Source organism: Arachis ipaensis, chromosome B6 (genome assembly GCF_059453495.1).
Source record: "Arachis ipaensis isolate K30076 ecotype BB chromosome B6, ASM5945349v1, whole genome shotgun sequence".
Taxonomy (NCBI): Eukaryota; Viridiplantae; Streptophyta; class Magnoliopsida; order Fabales; family Fabaceae; genus Arachis; species Arachis ipaensis.
The window spans coordinates 147,631,699-147,643,687 of record NC_142441.1 but is presented as its reverse complement, the minus strand read 5'-3'; the positions used below and the strand labels follow the sequence as shown (position 1 = coordinate 147,643,687).

Here is an 11,989-nt window from a genome sequence, read left to right as displayed (position 1 = left end):
AATACTAACGTGATAATCATAGATTTATAATTTGATTTTTAAATTTATTATCAATATAGAAGATAGAATAAGATAGATAGATAGATTATAAATATCTTTAGAAGTATCCAATATATTAGGTTAAAATCCAAGATTCTAGATGATGACTAGTCTTCTTTAACTTGAATTCTATTAAGATTTTCAAGTACCAGGGAAAAAAAAAAGTTTTCCTGTTTTATATACAGTTTACAAGTATCATCGTTCTTATTTTATTTGTGGTTATTATTGTTTTTTTTTTTTTATCAAAGATAAAAGATTCGAATCGCAACCTCTTAATTGAATATGAGATTATGGGGAGATTATGCCATTTGAACTATAATTCATTGGCTTGTGGTCATTATTGTTACCCTCGAAACAATTTGAATTAATATTTTAAAAAAAATCAAATTTTAAAATTCATATAACTTGTTATCGAATCTCAATAGTTAAATATAAAAGATAAATAAATAATAAAAATTTAGATTTAGATTTATGGTTAAAGACTTAAAGATATCATAAAGAAAAAAAAATCACTAAAAGTATTTTTTTTTTTAAATAAATAAATAAAAATTTTTTTCTTTCTTTCTTCCAAAGAGAAAAAAAAAAAAAAAGCAACAATTCAAAGGGAGAGATGCTCCTAAGGCAGAGAGATAATACAAGTACAAGAACTGAAGAAGACATATGTCTTCCGAATTCTGTTCTCATCATCTGATCTGAGATATCATATCAAATCATATCATATCATATCTTGAAGCCACAACAATTCAGTATCTTCCCACATTTACCCTTCTTTCTTTCTTTCTTTCTTTCTTTCTTTCAGTTTCAATGGGTCCATTATTGCCTTCTTATTATTCTTCTTTCCTCCTCCTCTTCTTTCTTCACGCACACTTATGCTATAATAATAAACACAATACTCACCCTCCTCCTTCTTTTTCTTTCGTTCTTTCCTTTTTCTTTCTTCTTCTCTCTATACAAAATTAATAAAAAGGAGGAGGAAGCACAGTGTCTCTCTTGAGGATTTCTTCTTCTTCTTCGTTTTTTATTAGAAATCCCGATATTGAAGAGTTAAAGATGAAAAGGGCTGCTGTTAATTCCTCTCAATTTTGTGGTTCTATGAAGAATTCCAAGTTGAGCAACAAATACAATGGTTTGTTGGAAGATTATTTAGAGATACAGAAGGTTAGTATTTTATCTTGTAATTATTATTGTGAATTAATTAATTTGAAAATATTATGAGGCTTTATTTTTTGTGGGCCTTGTTTATGGAGATAGCCGAGAAGACTGAACTGAAAACATGATTCTTACTCGTTAGTGTTAGGAATGAACTACCAATCTGTGCTTGAATGATTTATTACGTTTGACAAATCACCTCAATTTCGATTCCCAGAACCTACTTGGGTTTGGTGAATTTGTATAGGAAATTTATCTTTTTGTATCAGGAGCTCAATATTCAGCGTATCAATCTTTTGGGTACTAAATTGATTCTGTTTACCTTATTCTAGCATTGATCTTAAATTATGGTTTGCAACAGCATAATCTGTTTGTACCTTGTTAGTTTTAGATTGTAGTCTGCAACCTCATGGCTACAATAGAAGCAGATATCTGTGCTTGAAAGCTTGTGAGATGAGGGCTATAACATTTTGTGTTTGGTTTATAAGGCTTTTGTTGCATCTCTGATTGATAATAAACAAGTAGTTCATTGATGTTTGGTATGGTGGTGGTGTCTTTGCTTTCTGTTTTGTGATTTCTTAGTTTTTTTCACAGTTGATTGATTTTCCGGTAGTTAAATGTTCACAAAATTCTATCACAATGTTGCAGGAGTATGTTTCGAAGAAAAGGAAATTGAAAGTCGAAAAGCAGAAGCGAGATATTCTTTTGGAAGAAGTTAGGTATGAACTGTACACTTAAGAGTTCATTGATTGTTAATATGCATTCTTTTATCGAATATTTCTTTGACCAGTGCCTTTTGATTTCAGGTTTTTGAGGCGACGGCATAGACATTTAACAGAGTTACACACTGCTAAGGTTGAACAAGATCATGGTCCTTCTGCTGATGTAGATATTCATGATGTGCCTGTTAGGACGAAGGAGAGTGTTGCTCAACATGAGGTATTGACTTCATTTGAAATCCTAACTGTTTGTCTTTCGATATAAATATCGTTGAGAGATCGTTGACTATCTACTTTGAACCAAGAATCATCACATTTGTTTTGTTTATTTAACAGAAACAAAGAACTACATTAATGCAGACAAACAGAAGGGAAAATGTCAATGAGAAAAAGAAGCTTGTGAGTAAAGCCCCAAGGATGATAGAGAAGCCACCTAAGACTGTCAAATTCATTGAAGAGAAAAGTGGAAAGGAGAAAATCTTGTGGCCAGATGATGAGTTAGCTTTGAAGCTCTGAATTCGTTACTTTCAATCAAGGAAGAAAATAAACACACATTTTTTGCTGAGGAGAAACCTCTCTTTTGGTGCATCATCCTTTGAATTGTTGGCTAGTGTAGGATAGATTTTTGGCAAACTTAGGTTGGGAAAACTTGGCCTGAGTAAATTCAAATTTTCTTTTGATATTTTTTGGATCTTTATCAGGATCCTGTTACAAGAAATGTGAGTAGTTTGTTTCGGCCTTTTGGGGTTAGTTATTGATGAGGTCTAAAATCACCTGAGACCATTGAAACAATAATACAAAACTTTAGGTCTTTATTTACAGAATAAATTTAGTTCATATTTTATGAAACTTAACATGTATAGACACACTGTTATTTAGTCATCAAGTTTCTTTACTTAATTTTCATATTAATCACTTGGTTAGCATCTCACAATATGGTTAAGATTATATTATAAAAAAGTTCAAATTTGTCCGCCAAAAGCCTTTATTTTACAATTTCACTTAATTTATATAACCTTTTTAACATATTTTTCTTTTCCAAAATTATGTCAAAGGTCGATAATCTTTCCGGTGTTACGAAAACTTTCGTTCCTTTGGTTCAATTTTGTTCACACCAAAATCGTTGGGGTAGATTTTTGGTATTTTACTTCACTCCAGCTAGCATAATTTTGCTTTGGCAGTTACATCGTACTAATCAAATTTGGCAAAATGCAGTGTTTTATTGGATGAAAATATTTGGGTCGCAGTGACACATTAATTTTTAAAGATAAATTTGCTCAAATAAAACACAGAGAGATCAGTCTTTTTAGTTTCTAAATTTATACAAGTACTTTTTCATTGTTTTCAAACAAATCTGAACCTATTTTCACACAACTTGAAAATAGGTAGACTGATGGCTGAGTTCGAAGACCAACTAAACGTATGAACACCCTAAGATTTAAAATCAATGCAGTTGCTTCCTTGTCTGAAAATACATGTCATTTACTGGGGAACTAAGGATCAAGTTATATGGTTGACGTAAAAAATCATAACAATATTCATCCCCTCTACTTGGCAATTGTTTATAAAACATATGAAAATGATTGATTTACAGTAGCATCTATGTTGAATATATAGAGCTGAACATAAGAAAAAAGAGTACAAAGTAAGGAAGCTTGCTTAGTTTTTCTAAGTAAGACAATAATGCAATTCCAGTACTCATCTCATCTCTTATAACCTCCTATCTTTGTTTCTTCTCATCTCATTAGCCAAGTTGCTCTTTCATTCTTCTCTACTGATGACCTAAAGAAAATGACTATCAATCAAATGCTTAATAATCAAATACTCCAGAAACTGCATATGAAATAAGTACTTGTGTGAACGAATGGGACTCTGCTCAAATATCTAAATGAAAGGTTGCCTTCAAATAAGCTATTTTGATTGCAAATATGTTCCAATACACACATCAAATCAGTAAATCATTAAAAAAATTAGTTTGTTGACAAAAATGATCCTTCAAAGATTGAGAATTACACATTAGTCTCCAAAGATTGGTTCTGCTTGACTTTTCCACACAAAATAAAAGACTCTTTTGCTAGCAAACTAATATTTCAAGGGCCCAAATGCTAGATTAATAAAAAAAAAAAAAAAAAAAAAAGGATAAACCACCAATTTAGTATCCAAAAGATCATGACACTTAAAATTTAGCTCCTAAAAACAAATAAATTAAACATGCCAATGAACCCTCTAAGATAAATAAGGTCTAACAAAATACCCCAAAATCAAAGCAGCAAAATGGACATTTATCCAATTGTTCATATTTGGAGGATTATGTGTATATTTCTTTATTCATTGGCTAAATTTGAGAGATTTCATCCACATCCATTTTGAACTCAAACAATGACCGTGGATAGATCACAAGATAATTAAAAAAAAAAACAACCAAAACATAAGAAGCAACAGTTAGAATGGTTCAAAATGTAAAAGTACCTGAGCAAGAAAAGAATGGTATCAAACAAAACGCAGATTTATGACAAAGAAGACCTCGTTGTTGCAGAAGACAAGGAAGGCTTTTCATTCCTCAGCTCTTTAACAAGGGCAGCAAGTGCTTCTGGGTTAACTCCAAGATCACAGAGAGCAATAAGAACAGAGAGAGTGTGACGGTCAAGGCCAGTGTCGAGTATATTCGACATTTGAAATGCCAGGTCAAGAGATTCTCGTGCAGTTCGTGAAGCTTCCGGATCCATACCTGATCCAAGGTTGCAAGAACCGAACCGGTCAGTGAATCATGAAATTATGATTAAATTACTAATCAAATTCATGAATCATGAAGCAAATTCAATGCAGCAATTGACAGAGTAGTAAGTCTTACCAAGGACGAGGGAAGGAAGCAACCACAGCGGAGAGGTTGGGCAGACACGGAGCCGGAGAGGAAAGCGTGTGGCAGAGATGCTTGGCGGCAGCGATGCGGGTAGGTAGAGACGCTGGTGCCGACGAAGAGTTGAACGGAGTAGCAATGAAGGAGGATTCCAGTGATTTCGGATTTTAATTTTAGGGTTTCTTATATTTTATTTTTGAGCTAAAACCCATTCCATTACGCCCCTCACAATTTTATGTGAGTTATTAATATTATGATTAACAAGTGTAATAATAGGATAATTGGAATTATAATTTTAAGTTATTTTGTTAAAATTAATTTGAATTATAATAATTTAATTAATAAAAAAATAACATGTTATGTATTGTTTATTTTTTTTAAATTTATATAATATTAAGTATATTAATTTTAAAATAGTTATTAATCAATTTTAGTAATATTTTTTTTAATAAATCATATATATATACTTAATATCAACATCAATAATTTAGTAATATTTAGACCCACCAATAAATTTTTATATATTGGTTTACTGTTAAGTAAGGATATATCAAAATCAGTTCAAAATGAACAATAAATTATTAAAGAATTTTAATGCACAAAATTTTTCAATAAACAATAAATAATTTAAACCCGCTAAAAAATAACTCAACACTCTTCTTTAATGCCTGTAAAATATATATCTAAAATAATATTATATTAATGTTAGTATAAAAATTATATGATTAACGTAATTTTAAAATAGTTTATCAAGAGAATAAAATAACATAGATTTTTATGATATAATTAATATTCTCAAGCTATAAAATTATAAAATAAGAATGTATTATCTATTAGCACCTAGAATTTATCAATTTTGTTAATTGATAGTAGTAAATTTGATTAAGAGAATTAGAAATTACCTTTTTATTATAAGCTCTCAAAAATTTTTCTATATACAACATTCATCGTGCAGTTATCTTCTAAGTGTTCGTAATCTTGCAATAACACTCGCAATCCATCTTTACTCTTTACTCTTAATAATGCAACATACAATTGACCATGAGTGAAAACTGGCCTTAAAAGGTATATTTCAACTTTTGATAGAGTTTGTCCCTAAGACTTATTTATTGTCATTGCAAATGACATTATAATTGAAAAATGTCTTCTTTGAAACCTGATTAGTAATGTTTCGTTATTTGGAATTAGATTCAGTCTTGGGATAAGAACAATACTTTCAACTTTGTTACCGGTTAAAGTCTTGCATTCTATTACATGGTTTCTCATTCTTCTAACTTGCATTTTCGTTCCATTGCACAAACCATTAGTTTGGTCTATATTTCGCAGTAACATAATAGGAGCGCCAACCTTCACGATCAACTTTTGTGGTGATAGACCTGAACAATTTATTCCATTTAGAATCTCTAGTGAAAAAGCATCTAACTCAAATTCTAAATTTTCCTCCTCAGCACACACAGAGTCAGAACTTAAGTAAACTCTTTCTTGTCCAGATAACTATGCAGTCATCTTGTTGTTGACATCAGTGACACAATCCAAAGTTGGTGCAAGAATTGTTCTATCTTTAAAATAATTTTCAACGGATAAATTTGATAACATATATGGATACACAAAATCAATGAGGTCATCTAAAACTGTCTCAGAGTTCTTAACCAATATTTCAGATGGTATATAAACGATCGATTCACCACCTGTTGTATCACCAGCCAAACCATCACCAATTTTGAGTAGCCATTTTGTAAATTTTTTGAGTTTTTGTATGTTGTTGTTTTCACCTAGTGATAATTTCATATTTTTTGTAAGCTTTAGAACCTTACAGTTATGCTACAAATATGAAGAATTAATAGAAGACTGAATTATATCTTACCTTGAGCCTTTGGAAATCACGGGTAAATTTTTTCTAAAATCTCCTTTAAAGACAACAACTTTACCTCCAAACGACAAATGAAAACTATACGAATATGAGCACCTCAAGATATCTCTGAGGCATTTGTCTAAAGTTTCGTAACAATACTTATTTATCATTAGAGTTTCATCCCATATGATTAATTTGGCCTTGGTTATTAACCTTACAACAAAACTTCTCTGGTTAATGTTACACAAAAAATCGGGCAAAAAACCATATTGAGCCAAAGCAAGAATCTTGTAACCAAAATGCGCCAAATCCAATTTCGTTTCAGCAATGAGCCAAAGTGTATTTTAATATAATTCGAACCAAGCTGGTTCGAATTGCACTCCTTCATAATTCGAACCAAGATGGTTCGATTTAGTGTTCTACGTTTTTGAATAATTCGAACCACCAAGGTTCGAACTTCTCCCATACATAATTCGAACCAATAAGGTTCGAACTCCTCTCATACATAATTCGAACCAGGGTGGTTCGAATTATGCTTTGTATTCGATTCCATGTAATTCGAACCAGGCCGGTTCGAATTACTCCTAATGCACTCCTTCATAATTCGAACCAGGCTGGTTCGAATTATGTGTGATTCGACTATATAAGGAGTTCGAATCACCCTCATTCGAACCATTATCCCTCCCCCCTACCCCACAAAATCTCAGAGAAAACGACCCAGATTCTCTCCGAGAAAGACCTGAACAGACTACTCTGCTGATGGGGGACGATCCGGCACGGTTATATCGGTTGGACGGAGTCGCTCATATAGCCGGGGTCATCAACGACGAGGTTAGTACGGAAATTTTTTTTGATTCAAGCGTTAGTTGTGCCTTAGTGGTTTTGTATCTTGGTTAGACGGTACTTTATGTTAGTGGTTTATGTAGGTGGTTTAGGTGAGGGGATTATGTAGGTGGTTTATGATAGTGGTTTAAGCTAGCGGTATAAGTTAGTGGTTTATGTTAGTGGTTTAGGGTGGTGGTTTAGGGTAGTGGTTTTTGTTAGTGGTTTAAGTCAGTGGTTTTTGGTAGTGGTTTATGTTGGTGGTTTATGTTAGCGGTTTTTGTTAGCAGTTTTTGCAAGCGGTTTTTTTATGTGGTTTAGGGTAGTTGTTTAATGCTAGGTGGTTTAAGTAAGCCGGTTTATTGAATTTGTTTCTTGTTAATGGCTCTCGTTAATTGTGGTATATGCTAGCGGTTTAGTTGTGTGGTTTAGGGTTTGTTTTCCAGTTAGTTATCTTTCATGTAATGTTATGCTGTTTAATTTAGAAAAATGGTTAATGTAAACCGGTTTATGGAAACCGTTTTATGTAAACCCGTTTACGTAGACCGGTTTACTGTGAACCGGTTTATGTGAACCGGTTTACTGTAAAACCTGTGTAGTTATATATCTCAGTATGCGGTTTTTTTCATGCGCAGCCCGAGCGATGCATTAGGAGCATGAGGCGGCAGCAGGGCATGCGTCTTGATGACAGATACGTTCCATACTTGCAGATGGCAGGGCTATACCATCTTGCAAGGCTGAACGACCGGTGGTTCCGGCTAGACGAGGCGCTCGTCAGTGCATTCGTGGAGAGATGGCGTCCCGAGACGCACACGTTTCATATGCCGTTCGGAGAGTGCACGATCACACTCCAGGACGTGGCATACCAGCTGGGTTTGCCAGTCGATGGCCGTTACGTGAGCAGGTGCCTGTCAGAGTTCCATATATACATCGATGGAGGCCGTCCACCCTGGGTCTGGTTCCAGGAGTTGCTAGGAGTTATACCTCCTCCCAGTCAGGTTCAGAAGTACGCAGTGAACTGCAGCTGGTTTCAGGAGACCTTTGGTGAGTGCCCTGAGGATGCAGATGATGACACTGTTCGCCGATATGTCCGTGCGTACATCATGATGTTGCTCGGCACGCAGTTGTTTGCGGACAAGTCTGGCAACCGGATTCACATTAGATGGCTTCCATATGTAGCGAGGCTGGAGGAGCTGGGTACGTACAGCTGGGGTTCGGCAGCACTGGCCTGGTTGTACCGGTGCATGTGCAGAGTGGCAAACAGACATGTTGTGAAGTTAGCGGGCCCGCTCCAGCTACTGCAGTCTTGGATCTTTTGGCGGTTTCCTCAGTTTAGGCCTACAGGATATGAGACGTTCAGCTGGCCGTTGGCGTCGAGGTACTATACTGGTCCTATTCTTTTTCAATATGACTTACAGAATTGCGTGTATGTTAATACTCTATTGCATAATGTAAACACAGATATTAGTATATGTAACTCATGTGTATGGTGCAGATGGGCAGGTTACAACCCTTCCGGTAGCGAGAAGGGTCCGAGAGTGCGGTCGTGGAGGCTTAGGATAGACCGGTTACAGTCCAGGGAGGTTAGTATGCTAATTAATAACTGATGTTGTTTTAGTTAAATATTTTACACTTGGGTCGTACAGTTGCCCTGATAAGGGTCGGTTTGTTCTGCAGTTTATATGGATGCCGTACAGTAGCCCCGACGTACTTCAGGTGTTGCACCCGGAGGTTTTGGAGCCTCGGCACATGGCGGTGTGGCGCTCTGTGACCGCGCTGATCTACTTTGCTGTCATAGAGTGGCATCAGATAGATCGTGTTCTTCCTCAGTTTGGAGGGGTACAGGCCCCTCCGCGTCCCGCCTTGAACATCGACTTTCTGATGTCCAAGGACGGGAGAGGCGGCGATCGATGGTTCCCCTCTTCCATGCCGAAGTGGCATGCATACTGGGACGCTCGTCAGGACAGTGTATTGAGGTTCGACGTTGTTGCCGACCCTGGACCGTCTCATCAGTTCCTTCAGTGGTGGAGTCAGTATGGGAAGAGGTTCTTGGCCCCGGACACTCAGCTGGGGGATCCGAGATCAGTTCCTATACCAGTTGAGGCCTCACAGCGGGGTCCGGGGCGAGTGCCTGACATGGATCCTCCGGATGACGTGCCTGACAGGCGCAGGGTTGAGAGGAGGATGGGTGTAGGGACACGGAGGAGCCAGCGTCAGTGGAGGTGGCCGGATCATACGGCGAGGAGTGGTCCTGACCATGGGGACGACGATGACGACCAGCCTGGCCACGTTGGAGGAGGCACACACGATGGAGGTACTAGTACACACGATGGCGGTCATGGAGGTGAGTGGTATGGCACAGGGCTCGGTGACGGGGCTGACACTGGTGACGCTGGACCTGGACCGGGCCCGCTTGGAGATTACTTCGTTGGTGTGCCAGCGGATGATCAGGCTGAGCAGGGTGGTACACCTTGGCGCATATCAGGATCACAGTGGGCAGACTTTGTTGGGTCAGACTCGTTTGTTGGGGACTTCGGGAGTCCACGCTTCCTAGATGAGATCACCGCCATCATGCAGGGTGACGTGACCCCCCGCAGAGCTGGCCAGACCTCAGGGATCCAGGCCCCCTTAGATGTTGATCTGAACGAGCCTCCATCCTCATCCGCTGGTCAGCAGTTTCGTCTTGGAGGTACCCCTACATCCGCCTTCACCGCTGCATCAGAGTCTATCGCAGGATCGTCTGCAGCACCGTTGCGTGTTGCGCCACCAGTACAGCCTGCTCCGCAGGAGGAGGAGGATGAGATAGAGGATGAGGAGCCGCTTGTCCGTCGAGGTCAGAGGGCACGGGTAGCACGTCGCTGTGGTACTGGTTCGCATCTGTTTAGATGAGTCACATTTCATGTATTTTGTTTCCTCTATTTCAGTCATGTATGATAATTAGGTGTAGTTTTCTTGTTATGTAGTGCTCTGTTTATGTATGTTGTTCGTAACTTGTGTTCGGGGACGTTGACTATTTGTATTAACTGAAACATGATAAGGTATAATGATTTCGTTTAGTTATTAAAATGAGAATCAACGAGTCCTGTAGCATAACTTCTAATGAAAGACAACATATTCATTACTACTCACAAATACCAAAGTTCAATGATTTAATCTCAACAAGTTACATTCGTGCTCAAGCAATGCATCTAACAAGACAACTTAAATGTAAATAACACTAACAATAACATCATGGAAACTAATTTCGCCCTGTCTGAGACGATCCTACTACCTGTGGGCATCTACGTCTAGTGTGTCCGGGTTGGCGACAAAGGCCACACCTTTTTGGCCTGTTTGGATCTGCCTCATCCATATTCGTCCGTATCCTTGTGGATCTAGGCCTCCCCTCTCTCGCACGCCTTCTGTTTGGGTCCGGAATCACCGTGGGCCCATCGTAGGGTGGCCAGAATCCCTCCGGGATTGGAGGTGTGAATCCCATCCGATAGACATTGAACACCGAGCTAATCTGATAGACGCTATGAACATAGGAGCTCCAGCTCACACGTGCGTAGGCACAGCATGCAAGTGCGTGCTGACACGGGAAATGAAGCGCCTGAAAGTACCCACAGTCACATGTCCGGGAGGCAAGCGATACTCGGTAAGTACCCAATGAGAAAGTACCAGTCGGAGTGGTCTCCGCTACGGTGAACTCGGAGTTATCACGGTCATACAACGTCACCGTGAAGCACCTGGCCGTCTTCAAGTTGGCCTCAATACACTTCACCAAATGCTGACTGAACTGCTGTCCGGTGCCCATCTGGGCCTCAGCCTCTCGCCCCTTGCGAACAAAGAGTTCGGCCAGCCTACCATATGTTGCCTTCACCAGGGATGCTACAGGAAGATTTCTTACACCCTTGAGGATTGAGTTCACACACTCGGAGATATTCGTCGTCATGTGACCGAATCTCCTCCCCTCATCGCGATGCTGCGTCCACAAGGAGTAATCAATACGGTTCGCCCACTCACACATCGCCGGGTCTTCAGACCGCAGTATATCAAACCAGTAATCAAACTCAACCTCAGTCTTCGCGTACGCTGCATTCACGAGAAGCCTCCTAGCGTCTTTGCCCTTGAAGGTAAGGGCGAAATTGGCCGCTACGTGTCGTATGCAGAATGCACGGTACGCAGATGGTGGTAACCAACCTCCATCCGGGGCCTCAAGCGCAGACTTGATGCCGTTGTGCCTATCCGATATAACCAGCAGACCGGGCTGCGGGGTCACGTGCTGCCGAAGGTGCGAGAGAAAGAATGTCCACGACTCCGCATTCTCACCCTCTACTAGTGCGAATGCGACAGGTAGAATGTTGGAGTTCCCGTCCTGTGCAATCGCAATTAGCAACGTTCCCCCATACTTACCATATAGATGTGTGCCGTCAATGCTGACTAGCGGCTTGCAATGCCGGAATGCCTCGATGCACGGAGGGAAAGTCCAGAAAAGTCTGTGGAAATAAGCTTGAGACTCGTCCACCTGTCCTCCAACTAGAACCGGGCTCGTCCTGAGGACCGCAACAG

At 38.9% G+C, this 11,989-nt stretch overlaps 2 protein-coding genes across 3 annotated transcripts; one reads left to right on the top strand and one right to left on the bottom strand.

The window, feature by feature from the left end:
* Positions 1-697: 697 nt before the first annotated feature.
* Positions 698-2,821, top strand: LOC107605430 (uncharacterized). Its single transcript, XM_016307310.3, has 4 exons — positions 698-1,197; positions 1,837-1,907; positions 1,995-2,127; positions 2,244-2,821. The coding sequence occupies exons 1-4, from the start codon at positions 1,090-1,092 to the stop codon at positions 2,421-2,423; spliced, it is 492 nt and encodes a 163-aa protein (XP_016162796.1). The 5' UTR covers positions 698-1,089; the 3' UTR covers positions 2,424-2,821.
* A 561-nt stretch (positions 2,822-3,382) lies between these two features.
* LOC107605432 (mitotic-spindle organizing protein 1A) lies at positions 3,383-4,907 on the bottom strand. 2 transcript variants are annotated; one of them, XM_088491327.1, is made up of 3 exons: positions 4,759-4,907; positions 4,377-4,635; positions 3,383-3,689 (listed from the first exon to the last, which is right to left on the bottom strand). In XM_088491327.1, the coding sequence occupies exon 2, from the start codon at positions 4,631-4,633 to the stop codon at positions 4,415-4,417; it is 219 nt and encodes a 72-aa protein (XP_088347453.1). In that variant the 5' UTR covers positions 4,634-4,635; positions 4,759-4,907; the 3' UTR covers positions 3,383-3,689; positions 4,377-4,414. The 2 variants fall into 2 exon arrangements, with proteins under 2 accessions (XP_088347453.1, XP_020960868.1); XM_021105209.2 differs by having other exon boundaries at positions 3,500-3,681; positions 4,759-4,891.
* Positions 4,908-11,989: the final 7,082 nt, after the last annotated feature.

Coding starts and splice junctions, on each gene's coding strand:
- LOC107605430 (XM_016307310.3), top strand. CDS start 1,090: ATGAAAAGGGCTGCTGTTAATTCCTCTCAATTTTGTGGTTCTATGAAG. Junction 1,198..1,836: donor ATTATTTAGAGATACAGAAG/GTTAGTATTTTA, acceptor ACAATGTTGCAG/GAGTATGTTTCGAAGAAAAG. Junction 1,908..1,994: donor ATTCTTTTGGAAGAAGTTAG/GTATGAACTGTA, acceptor TTTTGATTTCAG/GTTTTTGAGGCGACGGCATA.
- LOC107605432 (XM_088491327.1), bottom strand. CDS start 4,633: ATGGATCCGGAAGCTTCACGAACTGCACGAGAATCTCTTGACCTGGCA.